The sequence below is a fragment of the Brachyhypopomus gauderio genome, chromosome 5, assembly GCF_052324685.1.
Source record: "Brachyhypopomus gauderio isolate BG-103 chromosome 5, BGAUD_0.2, whole genome shotgun sequence".
Classification (NCBI taxonomy): domain Eukaryota; kingdom Metazoa; phylum Chordata; class Actinopteri; order Gymnotiformes; family Hypopomidae; genus Brachyhypopomus; species Brachyhypopomus gauderio.
In genome coordinates, this window is record NC_135215.1 from 34,417,718 (window position 1) to 34,439,462 (window position 21,745).

General features: G+C 40.5%; 1 protein-coding gene across 3 annotated transcripts; it reads left to right on the forward strand.

Annotated features, from left to right (window-relative positions):
- Positions 1-1,281: 1,281 nt before the first annotated feature.
- Positions 1,282-21,509, forward strand: nfat5a (nuclear factor of activated T cells 5a). Of its 3 annotated transcripts, none has more exons than XM_077007402.1 (13): positions 1,282-1,688; positions 7,425-7,547; positions 9,266-9,851; positions 11,278-11,464; positions 11,597-11,787; positions 11,892-12,064; positions 12,222-12,356; positions 12,470-12,522; positions 12,783-12,915; positions 13,527-13,601; positions 13,713-13,837; positions 13,929-16,218; positions 18,126-21,509. In XM_077007402.1, the coding sequence occupies exons 1-13, from the start codon at positions 1,616-1,618 to the stop codon at positions 18,305-18,307; spliced, it is 4,326 nt and encodes a 1,441-aa protein (XP_076863517.1). In that variant the 5' UTR covers positions 1,282-1,615; the 3' UTR covers positions 18,308-21,509. The 3 variants fall into 3 exon arrangements, with proteins under 3 accessions (XP_076863517.1, XP_076863518.1, XP_076863519.1); XM_077007403.1 differs by having other exon boundaries at positions 1,284-1,688; positions 11,281-11,464; XM_077007404.1 differs by lacking the exons at positions 1,282-1,688; positions 7,425-7,547 and adding an exon at positions 8,652-8,714.
- Positions 21,510-21,745: the final 236 nt, after the last annotated feature.

The window sequence follows — 21,745 nt, forward strand, 5'->3', positions numbered from 1 at the left end:
GTAAGCTGAAGGTGGCAGATGCCAACAGACTTAATAAACTGATTCGTAAGGCCGGTGATGTTGTGGGTGAGGAGCTGGACTCGCTGACGGCAGTGTCAGAAAGGAGGACTCTGTCTAAGCTGAGGGGTATTATGAACAATGTATCCCACCCACTCTACAACACTGTAATGAGACACAGGAGTACTTTCAGTGAGAGACTCATAAATCCAAAATGCACTACAGAGCGCCACAGAAGATCATTTTTACCTGTGGCCATTAAACTATACAACTCCTCTTTAAAAGCATAATGCTCAATATTCATCTGTGTAATGTTTACTACTAGTATTACCTCCAAATGTGCAATACTATTATTATTACAAGATCATACAATATTATTATTACGTTTCAAATGTGCAATACCCTCTTCAATAACAACAACAATTGCATCTGACACTTCACACTTTATTTTTATTTCTACTGACACTTTATTTTTTATTCTATTGACACGTTATTTTATTTATTTTTATTTATTTCTATTTCTTCTCCTAAACTCTGTTTGATTTGTTATTTAATTATGTAAATATTCTTGGCATTTTTTATATAGTGTACTTTTATTAAGAGGAGCAGCCGTAACAATTGCAATTTCCCCCAGGGGATTAATAAAGTATTTCTGAATCTGAATCTGAATCTGAATCTGAATGTTCCCAAAACTTGGATAGCATTTTTAGTCTATTGATCAGGTTTATGTTCAAAAAGGGAAAAACAAACAAACCATAAAATTATACATATTGTATAGCATTGCTTTACAACAGTTAAGACCCACCATCCACTGCAGTGGACATAAAAAAAATTACTATAAAAGTATTATATTTAATTTTTTTTACTGAGTCTTGTTTTGGAGTTCATTACAGACAGAAAATTGCATTTGTATATATTCTTTCATTACTGGAACATAATTCGGGTCTGAAGGGGTTAAAGAGAAGGGGTTCTGTGTCCTCTTTGCTCTATTTGCTGCTTTCACAATGGGGGCGGGGCTTTTTGGCAGTGTTTGGATTTCTCCCCTCAGCAATTGATGAAGTGGTAGCACCCAATTTTAAACGTCGTGTTAAGACGTTAAAACGTCTTAAGACGTCAAAAAGTGACGTCTTAACACGGCATTTTTGTACGTCTTAAGACGTCCAAATTTGACGTGTTAACACGGACGTCATTCTAGACGTTTTGAGCCAAATGGCGTTCCATAGCCTAGCAACCGGCTGCACGTGAGAGGTTAACGCGCGCCGCTTGACATTCCAGCGCCCTGGTCCGCCAACAACTACAGGCGGTGTGCGCATGCGCGTCAAAGGGGGCGGAGTCGTCCGGGAGAACGGTGAATGGCTTGTATGGGCCGGCTAGCCAGCTAGTCAGATGGATGGGGTGAAATCGCGAAACGTTTATTTTTAAAGAGACCAAATAATAATCGGACACTGTAATAAGTCAGGATATGTGTGTTTAGATACACGGCGCGTCCTTCTTTGTTTAACTTGGTTTCCGCGGCTGCTGCCCATTGAGCTTGCCGTTTCGAGTGGGAGACATTCGTGGCACTGCTCTCATGAGGCACCAGGCTAGCCAGCTAGCTAGATAAGATAGCCAAGTTAGTATGCCCTCTGATTTTATATCTCTTCTAAGCACGGATATTGATCTTAATTCTCCCAAATCTTTGTATTCAAAAGGTAAGTGTGATGCCGGTGTTATTTGTTAGCTGCTGGACTGTTTTGTGACCCACTAAACTGTTTCGACCGCATTTTTTCATTATAATGCATCTCGCTAGCTTCGCCCTCATATCAGGAATTGCTAGCTGCGTTAGCCAGCTCGTGCGTTTAGCCACAGCTCGCGCGTTCAGCTCGCGCGTTTAGCCAGTGTGCGCGTGCACTGGTTCCGTCTGTGGCCGTTGAACGGCGGTGTGGTTTTTTTTTTGTTTGTTTTCATCAACTTCAGCACAATTTATTTCACGTGATGTGTTCGTGTCAACTTCTTTAGCGGTGTATCGAGGCCGGCGGCGGTGTCGTTGGAACATACACCTGGGAGTGAGCTTGTGTTAGTGACGGGTAGTGTTTTAAACGAGGGAAGAGATAGCAGCGCTACAGAAGTAACGCGCTCGCAGTCTTGACGTGTCCTGGATCAGCGCCAGCCATGTTAGGCTGAAAGACTCCTGCTTTAGTATTTAAGGGTTTTAACAGGACGGCTGTCTTGTAATAACTAAATATGACATGATTTAGACCTGTTACAGACATGCATAAACTAATGATTAACGGCACCATTGGATATAGTCCAGGCGCGACACTGAGTTCTAGTTGGCCTTAGCTGACGATATACTCATAAATGTTACGTTCAGCTAAGATGTTACATCCAAATGTATCTACATCAAAACACAATCATTACGTTGTTTGAGATTTTTTTTTTTAGCATTGACGTATCATAAATATAAATGCTGAGCCGTAAGTGATAAGCAGTTGTATTTAGGCATAACATCTAAAATCGCTTTGCAAACGCAGGTGTTGTAAAAGATAACAAAAAAGCAAAACTAGAAACGTAGGAACTGAAACGCCGATGAATTTTAATGGGTGTGAGGGGCGTGGGCGGGGCCAGAAGGTGTAAACATCCGGGGCTTTGGCCACACCTAGGGGGCTTTTAACTAGTCAAGGCAGCTAGTCAAGTTAGTTTAATACAGAAGCAGTACAGTACCATTATTATCTTAAAATAATAACTTATTGTCATATATCAAATCCATCATGTTCATAACAGTTATTATTCTAAAAGAACTTCATACATGTGAAATGTTATTTCTGTTGCTTGGTTTTGGCATTTCTTTCCTTAGAACACCCAAAAGCAGTACAAAGATTTGTAGTTTTTAGCAGTTTGTACGGATCATAGCATCTGTACAACATCTCTAAAGCGCCAATGCGGTATCTACTGTAGTTATTAGCTATATAACGTTAGCTATTGAGCTAACCGCAGCAGCAAGCAGCAATCCATTAGATTAGTCACTTCACCAACTCTCAGTTACTACCTTAAGTGTCACAGTCGGTTGACCTCTGCGGTGCTGCTGAAGCTGAACCACTTTCTCAGGATGGTGACTGAGCTGACTTCTCTCCAGAAACCTTATGCGCATAGTTGACTTGCTACCAGCAAGCTTGCTCACTGGAGTGGCAGTCTGAATGAAACAACACACACAATACTCTCCATGTCAATGTTATGGTCAACATCTGCTTTTTTACATAGCAGTATTTCCCCAGTAAGAGAATGTTGCTTCACTTATGTGTTAGAGAGACTAAGGGGACTAAGGAGTTTTTCCTTGCCACTGTCACCCTTGGCTCGCTCACTGGGGGCTAGGACTCGGCACTTGTAAAGCTGCTTTGTGACAACAACTGTTGTAAAAAGCGCTATATAAATAAAATTTGATTTGATTTGATATGAGAGTTTAATTACTATAAACTGTAATAAAAAATCTAACCTTTTTTTATAATAATTTAGGGTTTTTGAGAAAGAACATTTGGGTCCTGAGCCAAAGATACCACTCCCCACTCCACCTATGGTGAAAGGTGACAAAATATGAAGACTTGTGCGTGTACAACCACATTGCATGTGCTGTATGTGTTACAGTAAATGAAGCTAATTTTTAGCTCTTCCAACACTGTTTTGAACTGAATCACCACACCACCCTCAGGCACCTGTTCCTGTATTCACCATGTACTGACGTTTAGGAGCGACTGTGCTGGAAGGACATTTCTGTATGTGCCAGCTGAACTCACCTAACGCTTAACCTGACTGAACCCCTAACCACCCATTTTATTTTGTGGTCTCACTACATCACTCACAGGCATTTGATTAGTTTCTTTGTGAATGCTTGTGTACTTTTATTTCAGTAGAAAAAGCACCATTAGCCAAAAGCCAAAGTACAAATCCAGCCATTAAATATGAAATATTCTTCAGCCTTTGTGGGGGGAAAAAAGATAAAGAAAATGAAAATAAATTCTTGTCATCAGCCTATGAATACATTATCATAACAGTTGCTTTTATGTACATTTTTTCTTGTTAATTGGTAATATAGCATTTCTTTATCATCCGCAAAGGCACACAGATATTAACTAAGGGTTGTGCATCACCCAATGGCTTCGTCTGATTCATAGTGTCTTGATGAAATGTAAATTTTTCAGTCTGTGTGAATTGGTGGAAAAACCTGTAACATTTCCCTCTTGGTTGTTTAGAGCCATGTGTCAGGTTTCTAATCATTATACTTTACCAAATGTATCTATGCTCTGGTGCCTGACGGCCACCGACAGGTTTGCGCCAATGCTTTCAACATATGGTTTAAGAACAAGAAACATCTTAATGTAAACATCACAGTAGCCACACTCCTCTATTGCTATTGCTATATACTGCTAACAAAACTGTCAAAAATATTATCGTCAAATATGTTTTTGTAATGTAAAACATGAATGTAGTGACCAATTAATAACTAAAGGCATAGGTTCCACTTTTTGTGCCTAATATATGCCTCCCCCATATTTTGATTTGAAATCCTTACATTTTTATTCAGTATAGTAATTTTAAGATCTTTTGATTGCAAATGCATCTTTTCTTAACTTTTTTTTGGCAGTTGATGCAACAGACCGTGTGATCATTACTCATACATTTCAGCTGTGAAAAATAGAGCTTTTCAGTCAAAACTGCAATGCTCTGATTTATCATCATCTACATAATGTGATTTCTAGTCAAGTGTGAGTTGACTTTTCCAACGAGAGATTCAGTGGCCATGAGAAATAATTAAATTATCCAGAAATAGATGTGCCAATGCAAACATTTTTATTACTATTTACAATATCACAACATAGTTATAAAATGACAGAAACCATTATATATATATATTAGACTTAATAGGTTTCTATGACTACAATGAAAGCTGTTTAATTTCATATATTTATGGCTGAGCAGCTCTGCTGCGTTTCGTTTTTCTCAATCCAGACGTGAAATTCTAGCTGAGTTAGAAATTTACAAACTCATAATGTATTTCAGCTGTAGGCTCATACACTAATGATATTGTTTGTCAGAATGTTTTTGTGGAAATTCTAATGATTCATGCTAGTAAATTAACCATGTGTTTAAATAGGCCATGGGATAATGAACATCAAGGCTACGCTAACATCCAGCTCAGTAGCGTGAAGTGGCCTTTCGGCGTAGCGTTCACAAACTTCACGTTTTGAAGGAAGAGAACAGAATCCATAGCTGGCGGTTTCAGCACATTTCCTCCTCTGACCATGGTTGGCGAATGCGCTAAAGACAAAGCTTCTTGTCGTACCAGCATTACAGTCGTACCACTGTTCATAAAGAACTCTACGGTGAACTGACTGGAGATTAGCATGCCGTGATGCTCGGCTGTATGATGCTCTTTTGCAGAAGTACAGTTCAGTCATAACCAGATAGCTAGTTAGAGAGTATAATGTTCCAAACGACCGCGTTAGTGTGTCTCATTCCAGCTAGCCAGATTTGTTAAACATTATAATAAAAACTTTTGCCTTAAGTGCGTTACATTGCATCGAGTGCCATCATATTGCTGCGGTTGGCTAACTTGTGTTGCTGCTTCGCACATATGTGTGCCAGTTGTTTGTGTTCACCTGTCCTTCATTTTCTATGTATTTGAACTTTTTTGAAGTTCTGGGGGTCGTCCGTCATACTCATGGTATAGGGGTGTCTGCCTCATTTTCAGCTTTATGGTTGCCCTCAAATTTGTACCCAAGACTGTATAAATGTATCTACTGCTTAACCTATTGTTAAATAACCTGAGATACAAGATCACCATCTACATCCATTGATCCTCTTCTGAAAATAAAAACAAACAAGCACAACCATTAAATTGCACACATATTAAACTGTGGTTGTTCTTGGTTGTAATATATTTTATTCTATTTTTAATTCGGGTTTTTAAAGATGCTTGCTTGTTCTGTTTTCTGGCCGGATGTGTAGGTGCACCATTGGTTAGCCCCACAGACATTTCCTAGAGTAATGGCTTTGTTCTTACAGACTCCATCGCGTCAAAAATGTCCCTCCTAGTTGTTGTCCAAGAGCTTCTCAGTGAGAAAGAAATCATGCCTTCACATCTCATCAAGATGAATTGATGTGCTGTAGGTCTATGTGTGTCTCTTCATAAAGATGGTTAGATGTGCAGTAGGTCTGTGTGTGTCTTCATAATGATGGTTAGGGTTAGATGTGCTGTAGGTCTGTGTGTGTCTTCATAATGATGGTTAGATGTGCTGTAGGTCTGCGTGTGTCTATTTGGCCAGCTGTGTTGTCAAGATTTCCTACTAGTTTCTTAACCCACTTTGTGATGGTGATTCTTGACAAACTGACATTTTTAAACTCTATCTAGTGGGGCCACAAATGCACCCTCTGGGGAAACAATTAAAAGCTCAGGTGATGTTTTCAGCCACAATAAAGCTAGCTTTCACTGCTGCATCATTTTTTAAATGAAAGCTGCAGTGGTTAAACAGTGATGGTGAAACACTGCAATCAAGTTGCGGTATGCAGGATTCAGTCACTTTGCAAGTCACAAAAATCAATAAGCATTGTGGGAGATGAAGTTTATGTACAATTTTGCAATGTACACTTCAATGCAGCATCGAGTTTCATTTTAAGACAATCATATGCCTTTTAAATCTATTGTGGGCCACTTTAAATTACGTGGCCAGTATATTTGGTCTCTCTCTCTCTTTCTCAGTGCATGTAAGAGGATGACAAAGCAAGGCTGTTTTGTGATTCTGGTCAAATGTCCACAATAGTTACCATACATATTTAACATCGTAATATACTGAATTTTGGCCCATACTGAGTCAAAGGGTATAGTGATAATCCTGTTCATAAATTTCACATATAAATAAAATTAATTAAAAAAATTCTGACTAGAAAATTAATGTACTAGTATTTTCAAGTCATGTCATAGAAGTGATGGATACAAAGAGATTGCAACACTGCAAAGAAGGGCATGGTGGCTTTTCTTTCTTGAAAAGTATTAGACTGTTCACAGGTAAGTCATTTCATCAGTAAAATGCACATTCTGACAAATAAGATATATGTGTGAAACCAAAATGGCCCTTCATGACCCTCGTTGACTTAAAAGACCACAAGCAGAATTATAACACTGTGGGAAGTAGAAAGTTCAGTTAAGAAGAATAACATAAAGATAAATGGGGAGTTAATTCTATTATAGATAAGGTATGGCCTGTGCGCTGGTGTATGGACTGTGCGTTAGGGGTACGGGCTGCGCGTTAGGGGTACGGGCTGGGCGTTAGGGGTACGGGCTGCGCGTTAGGGGTACGGACTATGCATGACCCTGCAAACTCTCACTAACTTGTGCTCCCTCCCTCATGCTTTCAGCGTCAAAACCCATTTCTGTGGTCTTGTGCGTTTTGCAGAATCAGTGTATGACCTGCTCCCTAAAGAGCTGCAGCTTCCTCCGTCTACGCAGGACAAGCACAGCATGAGCCAGAAGAGCGGAGGAGAGGCAGGTCCTCCCCCCCCCGCAGCCCTGGCCTCAGGTACGCCACCGTTCCTCACCCCTCCCTGCTCATCTCTTCACATGCCCTAAAAAAAGTGAAGCGTTAGGTTTTCTGACTCTTAGTGGGTTCTGAGCACTCGTTGTACTGCTATATTCTGCCCCCCTTGTGCAAGTCTGCCAAAAGGCATCTGAATGTTGTCCTTGCCACTCTTAACATTTTAAAACATTTTCCCTTTTTAACCACCGATTCTATAACTTTCTTGTTTATTTTCAACAGTTCATCCTATCAAGTTCATAAACATGGTATTCATTAGCTTCTCCAAAAAGTATTTGTAAACTCATCTGCATATTTATTTTTTCAGTGTTATCAGCTCTTTTCAAAGTCACATTTCCTCTAGTGGCAGACTAATTATGTGCCGTTTAGCTCTCTGACCACCTCCTAGTTGTTTATGTCCCCAGTTGAACCACTCAAATGTTCAAAGAATTTCCTGTTATTGCGCTCAGTGAGCAAGAGTTGCTTCCTGGTTTTAGCCCAGACACTCTGTCATGCGCCCACCGATGGCGAGTTATAGGTGAGGTGGCCCAAAACACATTCACCAATTAGTTTTGCCCATTTAAGAAGTGATGAACATGCAGAAATGTAACCGACACTCGTGTAGTAACGTCTTTATGGGGAGCTTAATGGAGAGCGTAAGCGCTGTTTATTTCCCCCTCCTATTAGACTGCACGCTCCCTCGTCTAGTCATTACAAGCACTGCAGTGCTGTAAGATTGTATTACAGCGTGGCAGTGTTCTCCCTCAGCCATGTCCTACACTGACTGGTAATTGAACAAGTTTAGAGAGAGGCTGCCTAGCAGCGGTGAAGTGTAGGGTTGGAAGACACCTAGAGCCCAGCTGAGGTCTCACTGCGAGGCTGGGACCCTGCGATTTTTAAAGCTGGCCGGGTGAATTTTTAAAAATCATTTTTGGTGCCATGTACTCTAGCTAGCGGTAGCTCTCTGGAGTTGATGCTGCTTTAATGCATTTGCTGATTGATTTGTGCACAAATGACTTATTGACCAAATTTGCTGATATCTACATTGGATGACCCTTGAACGACCAGCACTTACTGCTCTTTTGCTGTCATTTGTCGTTTTTATTCCAGGGAGTTCCCTCTGAAACAGGGAGAGTCTGCTTATAAAATGGTCTGCAGTTCTCTGCTTCGTAGGTCAGAAGCTTGTTTATTCTGTCTCCATGGCTACGCTCAGTCCCAACCAAATCCTCCAATTGGCATGCAGTATTTGACACCTGAGAATTATAATTGCCAGCATTTGTTTTGAGAGGCCGTGTGGCCTACCCCAACCCTTAGTTACCTGAGCGCATTTATTCATGCCCTGTATGCCTTACGCATGCTTACTTGATCACTTTAACATGGTACAGGATTTCAGATTTTGGGCAGTTGGGCCATAGAATGTAATATAAAACAATAATAATAAAGTAGATGTTTATGTGCAAAAACATGTATGTCTTGATTACTAAAAGGGAAAATAAAAATTGGGTCTAAATACCATTGACTTTCTTTTATTTATTTATTTTTTAATTTAGTTTTCTCTTTGTCGTTTGTTGGGTTTTTTTTTTGTTCTTGTTTTGCTTTGAAATCAATAAGAAAATAGGGGGAGAATTGACACTATCATGCTGAAATTTCTCTGCTTGATCGGGACTGCTAGCCAGTTTTGTAGTAACAAGCAATATTAATTCTCCACATTGTGCACACTACAGATGCAGCCACCCCCTGTGTCTCCTCATCCTCCCCTGGAGGGCACAGTGGTGCACTTCCTGCTTCTTCCTGTCCCAGCATGCACTCTGCTGCTTCAGCTCCAGAGCAGTCTTCCAGGTTGCACACCTGTCTCCCTTCAGAGGTGCTGGGGGTGGAGACCGGTTCAACTTCTACCATCACCGGGGCTACCGGGCCCGATGGGATTGGAGGCCCAGCCCACCAGAGCCAGGTGACCCCCTCAAAGCGGCGGACCGTCCTGAACATCTCGCCGCCTCCAGAAGACCTGCTGGATGACAGCCGTATGTCCTGCCAGGATGAGTTGGTGCTCAACCCAGATTCAGAGCAGAGCGGCAGCATATGGATGGATGATTCTGTTTCTAACTTCAGCATGCTGAGCAGCAACTCCTACAACGACAATTCTGAGGTACCCCGAAAGTCCCGCAAGCGCACGCCCCGCCAGCGGCCCGGCCCCAAACCCGTGGCCAGGGACGAAGCCACCATGGACGTGTTTGATGCAGACAGCGCAAAAGCTCCACATTTTGTACTTTCACAACTGGGCTCTGAAGCTAAGAGCACTCTCAAAGCGAGGTCAGTTCCTTTCTCACATGTTCGCAGGGATTCAGGCATGTATTCAGCCTTCTGATGTAAACAAAGTTGTAACTCAAGTCACTTAAATTCTTAAGTGCCGGGTTTCCCAAAACCAACCTGGTTCTCACACCCTGCACCATAAGATTCAGGTCTGATTGAGTAGCGGAGCAGCCTGAGAGTTTCTTCCATTTTCCTTCAAATGTGCTGAGTGGTTCATGTAACACAAATTAGTATCATAACACAACTTTTATGTTTGTAATAAGCTGTCTGGGTCTCGTATGCTCACCACAGAACTTGTGGAAAACAGTGCAGAGATAATTAGATAAACAGTGCCAGGATAATTATGCTGACACTGAGACAACTATGCCATTGGTTAATGAGTATAATAGGTCTTTGATCACCAGATATTTTGGTTTTGATGGTTTGTTGATGTGTTGCAAATAGGGAGATCTCGGTAACCCTTTGTTGCATTGTAACTAAAGTAACATCTGAAGAATTCTCATATATACAGAATATGAATATATGTACATTTTTTTCAATTTTAAAAATTTTATTCTTATAGTGAATCCAAATGTATATAATATTATTTATACTTATACACATTCCCTGTATTATCATATGTATTAGAGTCATTAGAACGGTCAGCGTTTCCTTTAATGGCAGCTCTCCTGCTCCTGACATTTGCCAGCATTGTGCAGGCAGCCACCTGGAATGTTTTTGCAACAGTCTTGAGCTAGAATATGTGGAGTGCTTTTATTAGCCTTGTGTTCTCTGATACAACATCAGCAACTGTTTGGCCAAAAGGTGAAAGTAGGTGTTCGTGGATATACTGTTGTCCTATTTTAGTTAGAGGGTGTAAGGAGGTTAGAGGGTGTAGTGTGTGTGTGTGTGTGTGTGTGTGTGTGTGTGTGTGGCTAAGAGCCTCATAAGTAGGTTTATAACTGGACCTACTGAAAATGGCTCAACAAGAATAACTAAGCATGAACTCAAAAATATTAGCAAACTGTATCATTTGTACATTTATAAAATGGTTATTGCACATGTTTGCAGAAGGCAGATTATCATTGGCCTTTACTTCACAGTCAGTACCAACATTGCAATCATAATAGTGCAAAGCCCCCCCCCCCCCCTCTTTTTTTTTTCTTCTTCAAGATTATTTTTAAATACACCATTATTAATCAATTAAATTGATTCATGCTGAAGTGTGAGTATGGGTAGTATTAGCCCTCATCGGACATAATGGCATTTGAGATTTATATTTTAAATTTACAAATGAATGTCTTACTAGCTTCAATGTTATCTGATTAATCATTTAGAATTAATCTATTTATATTTTTCTCACCCGCGAGTGTGCACATGATTTGTAAGTGGTGCTGCAGTCTGATCTGTCACACACTGATATTGAGTCCCCTTCTCATGTTCCCAGTAGCAGCTCCGATGTGGCTGGCGGTCAGAAGGGGAGTCTTCTTTCATTGCAGTATCCTCCAAAAAGTGAAGGAAAGGAACTAAAGATTTTGGTCCAGCCCGAACCTCAACACAGAGCGCGATACCTTACGGAAGGAAGCAGAGGATCAGTCAAAGACCGCACGCAGCAAGGCTTCCCTACCGTCAAAGTACTAACGTGTTTACAAACTTCTATTTTTAGAATTGTGTTAAACGCCTTTTTCTGATGAAAACCTCAGCAGCTGTAGTTCAGTCGTAATGTGAAAGTAGGTGTTCACGAGTGCGTTGTTGTCTTATTTTAGATAGAGGGTGTGAATGAACCAGTCACACTCCAAGTGTTTGTGGCTAATGATGCCGGACGCATAAAGCCTCACGGCTTCTATCAAGCCTGCAGAGTGACTGGGCGTAACACGACGGCCTGTAAGGAGGTCGACATTGAGGGGACCACAGTTATTGAAGTGAACCTTGAACCCAGCAACTCGATGACCTTGGCGTAAGGGCCTGTTTTCTTCTTGTCTGGCTGCATTTTTCTAGTACAATGATTTGTTTAAGATTATGCAGGACTGTAACTAATCCCAGGATTACACAATTCTCCAGTGTGGACTGTGTTGGCATATTGAAACTGAGGAATGCAGACGTTGAAGCCCGAATAGGAGTGGCTGGGTCCAAGAAGAAGAGCACGCGGGCACGGCTGGCATTCCGCGTCAACATTCCCAGACCAGATGGATCCATCCTCACCCTGCAGATCCCGTCTTCACCAATCCTCTGTAGTGAGTTTCTTCACGTTCTCTCTAAAAGATGCCAATAGAGTGTAGCCTCATTGTTCAGCTTATTGTGTTGTAGGATAAGGTACATAGCTGGGCTTGAAAGCTGTTTACTGCGTTGTTCCAAAGATTGTTCATGTATATTTTGTTCTCTAATCTTCAGCACAACCTGCTGGAGTGCCCGAAATTCTCAAGAAGAGCCTTCATAGCTGCCCAGTGACTGGAGGAGAGGAGATCTTCATTATTGGCAAGAACTTCCTCAAAGGAACCAAAGTTATTTTTCAGGAAAATGTTACAGGTACTGCTAAAAGCAAAACAAAAACACATGAATTTGTGTTTATAGAAAAATATCATTCTAGAAAATGTTTCATATGATATCTGGTCATGCGATCATTTACATCATTGCCTCAGATGACAGCTCATGGCAGGCTGAAGCAGAGATTGATATGGAGCTTTTCCATCAAGTAGGTGCAGCCAGCCAAATAACAAATGTATTTTTATTAGTGCTGTCAATTCCAGGTGCCGCAGGATTTTGCTCAGGCTTCCTGGATTGTGTTGATTCCACTAATTTTACCTGGATTGCTAATTAGAAAATCTAGCAACTTGAGCAAAATCCTGGTGAGGAATTTTAATCGCGGCACCTGGAATTGACAGCACTAATTTTTATTATTATTTCTAATGGTGGGCACATTTTGGACTAATTTACATTTCTAATTTCAATCAGAATCATCTTGTGGTGAAGGTGCCACCTTATCGTGACTTGACAGTGACGTCACCTGTATCAGTTGGTATCTCTGTGGTAACCAATGCAGGGAGAACACATGAACTACAGCCTTTCACCTATACTCCTCAGCAAGGTTTGTAGAGACGTTAATTAGGATAACATTAATTAATTAAGCAAATGTATGATTTATGCTCTTCTGGAGTTTGTCAGGGCAGTTAATTGCAAATGAATAGAGAGGGGCATTTGGATTTTGCTGTTTTTGATTGCTATTGGCCAAAGATAAATACATAGTTTACTTACACAAGTACAAAGGTTCATAGCTGGGCACAAGAAGCTTGGAGCTAGATGTGTTTTATGGCCGCAATCAAGGATTGTAAATAGGTTTGTCTTTGTCTAATTTATGCCACATACCGATTCGTTAAAATAATACGTTTAAATACGTGTAGGAGTTTCTCTAATTGGGCAGGCATCCACGTGGCTTTCAATTTTTGCTAGCATAGAAAATCTAATCAATATCAATACCAATGCTTAGAACATGTTCCATTGTGTCATTGACTGGCTGGTTCTTGAATTCAGTTTTACAAATCTAAGAGTAATGTATATTCTTTAGTATTTTGATAAATTTATTGTTTGTAACCTATGAACATTGTATTTAATGCCACAGTGCCTAATTGCAGCTTGGAATTAATTATTATGGATAATTACTATATTTTTGATAATGTAAATCACACTTTTGTCATGCAGAAAAAGTTGACATATCCGTCAAGTCAGAATTACCAGCTGCGGCCAACCCTTGCACTTTTGAAGACCAGATAGAAGGTGTGATGTTCTGAGAACGTCATCATACTGTGATACTGTTCTTTTTTGCTTAATCAAAAGCGCATGTATTTGCATATGGATTTTTAAATTTAGTTTCCACTTTGATTTTAGCTGTGCAATCTGGGACAAGCAGTCTGAACAGCACTTTGATGGCCCCAATGATATCCATAGTTAAACGCGAAGAAGTCACTCCAATGGAAGTCTCCACTAACCCTGCAACATCCAACATTTATAAGGTTTACTGCGAATTATTTGTTAAGAAGTGCATTTTAGTAACCAGTATAAAATATACAGCATGTTTAATCTTAATTTTCTTATTTTATCCAGCCTGCAGAGATGCTCAATTCAAGCCAGCCAATTTTGGAAATCACAACTGTCCTCCCCACTAGTAGTAAATCCTTTCCCAGCCCAGTGCCTCTGCCACCTGTTCACTCTCAGCAGTCTGCACCTCCGATTTTTGCACCTCCTGAACCCCTTACCGCAATCCAGAATCGGGACATCTCCCCCACAGCATCTTTTCAGGTGTCCTTGTCAGAAGACACAACGGTTCTTCAGCCTGTGCCCACACAGGTCCCTCAACAGTTCTTGCGGGAAACCCCCGAGACCTTGTCACCAGAAGACAGCAGTCCAGACGGCACTGGAATGGTGGTGGTGGGAATGGAGTCGAGGCCTCCTCCGTCCCAGCAGGCCCAGGTCCAGACCTTGTTACCTCAGGATGAGGTAGCACAGCTGGAAAGGGCCGTAAGGGAGCTACAGGAGCAGCAGCAGCTTAACTCTGTGCTTTATGGTCCAAATCCTTCTGCCGAAAGCCTGCAGCAACATGTCCAAGAAAACATGAACAGTTTAAGGCTCGGAGGCAACGAGAACACACTGACCAACCAACAGCAGCAGCATCAAGAACACACCATCTTAGAAAATTTACAACAGCAGCATCAGAAAGCACTTGTGGATCTCCAGCGGCAGCAGACGGTCTTGGAGAATCTGCAGCAGCAGCAGAAGGTTTTTGAGAACCTTCAGCAGCATGCTCTTGGGAACTTGCAGCAGCAGTCGCATCACAAAGTTCTGGAAAACCTGCAGCACCAGACAGTCCTCGAGAACATCCAGCAACAAAATTCTCTCGTCAGTATGCAGCATCAGAAAGTATTTGATAATTTACAACAGCAGCAACATCATCAGAATAATTTGGAGAAACTTCAGCAAGAGCAACATCAGGAAGTATTGGAAAATCTACAAAAACGGTTACAGTCAGAACTGTTACAGCCACAAATCCCCATGCAGTGCACGCCGAGTTTCTCTGGCGTACCGCCGAATCAGATGTCTGAACCTCCGAGTGCCACGCAGACAGATGGCACCCTTTCGCAGCCATCTGATGGTTTCCTCCAGAACCCAGGTCAGCAGGCACAGCAGCAAGCACTTTTCCAACAGGCAGGAGGGCTGCTCACTATTCAAACGTCCAGCTTCCTCCAGCAGACGCCCTCCCAGTCCTCCCCTCCCCAGCAGCTGTTTCAGAGCCACTCCCCTATGACTGAAACGCAGGACCCACAGACGGCACTCTTTAGCACCTCCGAGTCTAGCCAGGTCCAGCCCGCTATATTTCCCAACACGATGTCGTTACTTACAACCACTAATTTATCTTCTGAGCAGCAGGCGTCCTCTGCGACACTGTTCATTTCTCAAGGCGTTCTACCGGGCCAGATAACGGCGGACAGTACCCCCAATCAGCAACAGCAACAGATCGCCTTCCTTGCACCCATGCAGACATCGGCTTCAGCACCACAGGCAGTCTCCCTTTTCCAGGGACAGCCCCAACTGACCACTTCAATGGAGCAACAGGCTTCTCAGCCACAGCAAATACAGACTCCCCAGCAAGCCTCCCTTTTCCAGAACATGTCCGCAATATCCCAAAGCCAGGGTCAGCAGCAACCACAGACTGGTTTGCTGTTCTGTGCAACTCCAATTAACTCTCAAGACCTGCCTCAGACTCTCTTATTCAGTGGCCAGAACCAGGGACCACTTGGAGGAGATCCGCTCCCGCAGAACATCTTTCAGGACCAGCAGCCCATGCAGGTGGTCCCAAGCTCTGCAAACGTTACAGTTGACGGTTCCACAAACCAGTCTATTGTACCTTCAGCTCAGCCTACTCAAAACCCACAGATTCTTTTCCCCCAAGCCACTCTGGTAACCGTGGCCCAGCAGGACTCATCAGAGCCCATGTCCTTCCAAGACGAAAGCTCTGTCGTGGGTGATCCGTCCGCCAGTATGCCTTCAACTCAGCCAGGGCTTTTTCAGGACCAGCAACCTATGCAGGTTGTGCCAAGTGCTAGTGGTGTTGCCTCCGTTCCTTCTACAGAACAAGCTGCTGTCAACATTTTTTTGCCACAGGCAGCCATGTCAGCCTTGCAAAGTGCTGTAGGCACCCAGAAGATGCCTCAGCCTGCTGCGGCAGCAGCCATCTTTAGTGGACAGGCTGGAGTGGCAATTGGAGGGTTGCAGAGCCCCACCTCAACCTCCAATCAACAGACCCCTGATCCACTGTTTCAGGCAGCTTCTGGGAGCAACCTCAACCAGTCTGGGCAGCCTGGACAAACAGGCCTATTTCTGTTTGAGATCCCTACAGGTAAGTGTTCTTTATTATGACGAGCTCTAGGATTCTCACAACCACCATTGCATTTTGATAAAAGTTGTTTTTAAAATGCTTTGATCCGTGAAGAGGCAGTGTGTAAGATTTAGTGGCATCTAGTGGTGAACTTGCAGATTACGACCAACTGAATACTCTTTCCTCACACTTTCCTTTCCAAGTATGTAAAAGAATCTACAGTGGCCATCAGATGCCAAGAAACATCAAAAATAATAACATTATATAGAACTGCATTGAGTAGCCATATGTCAAGTTATTTAGTCTGTTAAATTATGTTATGTCTTACATTTAAGATATTATTCTTACTTTGTTCGCATTGGAGGAGCTCACTGTAGCTTTGCACACTAACACGGGGTAAATTTAGCAAAGTAGTACTAAAAAGCTATTTTAGTCATATTGTTTAACAATCACTTTCATTTATGTAATGTCACCAGGGTGTTTTTGTCAAAATATGAACAAAAATATATTTTGGTGCATAAATGTAAAAGTATTGTCCTGGTTGCAATTAGATTTGGAAAAGGAACTTGTGATGGTGCTCATTACAATGTTGTAGCTAAAACTATCAAACAACAAAATGCATTTAGATTGTTATGCTATATTGTCTGTCCAGGCAGAAAGCAGGCAGCCTCAGTGTTGCTCTGGAAACATTTGGCCACACAAGTGTTTATCGTTGTTTTTTGTTTGTCATCTGTCCCGGTTTCATTCTGCATCATGTTTTTGCATCTTTGACATAGAGGATTCACCCTCCCTTACTTTTCCTTCTGCTAAATAGTCAACCTGGGTTCTCTGGTTTGTCTACTCTGTGCTACTGTAGAAACATGACATCACAACATAGATCTACCTAAATCTTATACACTGCACCTGTTAATGTGCATTATTCACATGGGTTTGCTTTAAAGCACAGGTGTCAAACTCAAGGCCCATGGGCCAAATGTGGCCCACCGCGTCATTTTATGTGGCCCGCGAGAGCTTAAAAAGCCAAATTGTCCAAAATAAAAAAAGAAGTAAAAGTGAGCAAAAACTACATTTCCCACAATTGTTACCCGCGAAGTGACAGCATCTCGACACTGCAGTGTTTCCATATCGATGCGATTTTCCCAATAAGTATAATTGGGGAATAGAAATAATGATCCCAAAATGTCCAAGAAGAGAAACATCGATGCAGATAGAAGGGTGTTTCAAGAAAGATGGGAAACCGATGTTTGCGCTTCAAGAAGAAAAACGGGTATGAAGCGATGGCAGTTGTCAAAGAGTACAATATATGTCGGCATTTTACGACCAAACACTGAGCTAAGTATGGCAAATTAGCCATCAAGAAAAACGACGAATTGTCAAAGAATTAAAAAGCAAATTGCGATCGCAACAGAATGTGTTCACAAACGAAACGGCAGTAAAAGCTGGTTTTGTTGTGGCTAAAGAAATCGCCGCGCTTCAGTCTTTTTCAGAGGGAGCGTTTTTGAAGCACAATTGCTATTTTCACAGTAATTTGATATTTCAAGTTTTGAACAAAGTAAATGTGATATATTTGATACATTTTTCTTTATTCACTTGTATAGTTTGATCGTTGATTGATGGAGTAATATGGGTTTCATAACCTAACAAATTTAAAGGATTTATGTTATAATAACAGCAACAAGCAAACTTTTTTACTCTTACGCAAATATATCTGTAATATTTGTAACTTGAATAAGTAATAAATTCAGAGGTATTTAATATTAAGGAGTAGGTACATTTATAAGTTACATATGGCCCTCCGTGGGTAACGATTATGCTGATGTGGCCCGCAGTGAAAATTAATTTGACACTCCTGCTTTAAAGCCTACCAGAAAGCATATCTTTGTCAAAATGTGTCCAGCTCTTAAACCCTCCTGGTCCTGTGTTGACAGATCAGCTTGTCACCATGGGGCATGCTGCAGTAGATCACAACCAGGGCCAGCTCCACGCTAGCACACAGATTCACACTTTATTGGACCAGCAGTCAAACAACATCAATGAGAAGATTGACAAACTACTCGAGCAGTTTCAGGAACAAGGGAAGACGCTTCCCAGGGACTTCCTAGACCAGTAATCATACTTTGAAATATCATCTTGTTAAGCCTCCTTGAACTCAAGTTTTGAGCTTGTAGATGTGAGTGTAATGTGTTGTACAACCCGATGGAGGATCTGTGTGTGTTTGTTAATGTGTTTCTTTTTCCTGGATTATGTTTGCTAATACAGGTGGGTATGATCACATTTGTCTTTTGGGATGTTTATAGATCCACATAATTGGGGCCAATGAATGTTCCGGCAAGTCCGCCTCATGTCACCTGTCAATACAGTTCATCTCAGCAATGTTGTGTGGCCATTTTCAGCATATTTTATACTGAGTTAGTTAAACATTTTCCATCTAATAAACTGACACAAATCTAGAAACTACGACTTAAATCAACCACTTCGAATGATACATTGTCTAGGAATGTTTAGATGGCATGTTTAGCACTTTATGGAGCTTCTGAAAGGAGGAACTCCCTTTGAGGTTTTCAAGCCGTTTGTATCCGCCTGTTTGCAGAGTCTGTTTTTATAGCATTTAGTGAAACTTTCTCAAAAAGGTCCTCTATTTTTTACGAGTCACATTCATTCTCTGTGTTCATAAACTATTTAACGAGCCATGTTTAATGTTTTTAGACAGTTGTGTAGTATGCTCACCTTTCATCCATACAACATGTAACATCTACTGTATATAGTTGTATGTATGTAAGATTTTTTTCTGGTCTACCATCAAAAACATTTTATAATGCAGATATCCATCTTTAGTCATTCCTGCTGGGAGATGTGTACCAATTTCTCGTGTATATGTATGTTAAAATCTAACACTTTTGTGTTGGATACATCCACAGACTAGCCTAGTAGATCCTTCTGAAACTCCCATTGTGCTCTAACAGTGAGAGGGTGTGGCGGTTTTGATGGAAGAAGCCTTTTCTCATTAAGCCAAATCAGTCCTATGGTAAGTAGAGACTTGAACTGTCGGTGTCGAGCCAGAAAATCAAAAACAGTGGTGGCAGATTTAGGTTCTTTGAAAGACTTTTATTAATTTGTCATCTGCTGTGCCCCATATGCACAAATAGTTTGATCTGTTTAGACTGAAGCTGTAAAGAATAACAAAGTGAAAGTTTCAGGATTGTTAACCAAGCGATACACATGCGTGCCCATGATGCATTGTGACCAGGATGTTTGTGTTGTGTGTTGAGTAGAAGCAAACGGAGCGTATAGATATTTGTACTATGTTACATGAAGGTCAATCCAATGTATTAGACATACTTTTTTCTATTGAGCACTAGCTGCTGGAAAGATTTATTAATGTGAAAGGTGAGTCATCTGTTTTGTTTATAGATTGGACATGGTAACTGAAGTTGTACAGAATTCATTTAACACGTTAGTCTAGTGGTGCTACATCGTTTACATAGTCATTGCTGTCACCATTTGGACTGATATTAGTGAATGCCTCACTCCTAAAGGTTCACACTGTTAACGTGACAATAATCATGGATTATTTTATCATTTTGGGAGACATTTTTCATAACTTGCATTGTTACATGACCATGTGTTTATCAATTTTTTTAAGAATCAGATTCATAGACAGACTCCTTTAAAAAGCCTCACATTTCTTTGCTGAATGAAGACTAGATTTCAAAAATTGTCAGTATATTCATTTCTGTAAACAGATTTTGCACTGACATTGAAAAAGTAAATTGATTAAATATTTACTTGTTTATCTAGTAAATATCAAGTTTATATATTTTTTCTTTAAAGAAAAAATCTGAACACATTTGCTTCATCTATTGCTTATTTATCTTTGATCATTTCCTGTACTTGTCCATTGTGTAATCATTTATTTTCTAATTATGTATTTAATACTTGCCACAATCTGTAAAGACTGTTTAGTTGTTTTTCATTGTGCTGTCTTTGTAGTAACATGTAATCTCACCTGTATTAAGTGAGCCATACATACAGTATTTTTATAAGACATAAATTACTAAATGTACTGTGTACATTTTAAAACGATGAATCCCTTCTGCTGTACTGTACTGCATGCATCGAGTTATGACAGACATTGATGACACTGCTTTTTACAAATCCCATCACTGTGTTATTAAGCAGAGATTTTGTGTGACATGGAACTCAAATGACATCAATTTAGACCTGACAAGCAGAGATTTTTACAGAATACACAGGCTGATTTGGAACATATGTTCCATGCAAAGCCATATAAATAAGTAGTAACTCTGATTTTAGAGTGAAAGAATGTGCTTTTACTTTGGGATGTAGAAATATAGATTCACACTACATCTACCTAAGGACCAATTAAGAGGAGACCTTTTTCTTAGAATATGGCAGCAGAAAACTTTTTGGTCTTTTTGGATTAAATATTTATCTGCGAGTTCCTAATTTTGAGTACCAATGTTCCAGCTTGGGTCCAAATGTTATACTTCATGCCTAGCAGGAGAAGCAGAAACAAATGCAGATTATTTCTGCACAGTTCATCATTTAAGAACTAAAGTTTTTAATTAGGTTACACATATTTATTATATTTCCCATTGTAATGTGCTACTTTATTGGAAGTACTTTGTGCCTTTGCAAGCCGTTTCCCCTTATAACTAAAGTACCTTTGTAATTAATTAGACCTTTTGGAGTTTGTAGTTCATCTTTGAAGTGATCCAAAAGTTAAAAACTGCAAGATTTCTAATGAGATTTTAGTTGTCATTGTGGTGTTTACTAATTGATCAAATGCAGATATTTGGTGCATTTGTGCTTTATATCATGAAACTGCTATGCAGCTTAACCCTCCCCCCTTTTTTTATTTAAGATTTAAAAAAATATATTGGTTCTTTTGCGATTTGGCATAAGAAGGTACAGGGCAGAATTTTTTTTTGGCTCATCCAAAAAAAGGAGAGAGGCACAGTGCAGAATGGTTTCTGACAGCAATCGCCGAGTGCTTACCACACTCACCAGCAGTCTGTGTGCTTTGTATGTATGAGTGCTTTTTAATTTTTTTCATTCTTCATATGCATTTTTACTATGTTTTGCTTTTGATTTGTTGTGAATGTTACTTTGAAGTCATAGGGATAACGGTTTACTTATGAGTGTGTCTAAGTATTGTGTGAATATTCATGTGAAGTAAAACATTTAACATAAATATACCTGTATTTTGCTTTAAACAGTACATTTGTATACTCTTGCAGTTATATTTCTGTAAAACGTGCTGCTATCTATATAATAAAGATAGATCTGAATTTTTTTTTCTTCTGTCGCTTGTTTTGAGAATTCTGTTTCACGTGTATATTTTGCGATTCCTATTTTAGTTTCGAAAGAAACCGCTTTTGAATCTTTTGTCAATTGAAAAATGGAATAGTAAAAAGTTTTTACTAAAAAATGATATATTAAAATCTGTTCAAACTTCAACAACAAAGTGCCGTTTAACATTTTCCTAAGGTTTATTGGTACCAGTGGTTTACATGGTGTGTAACCG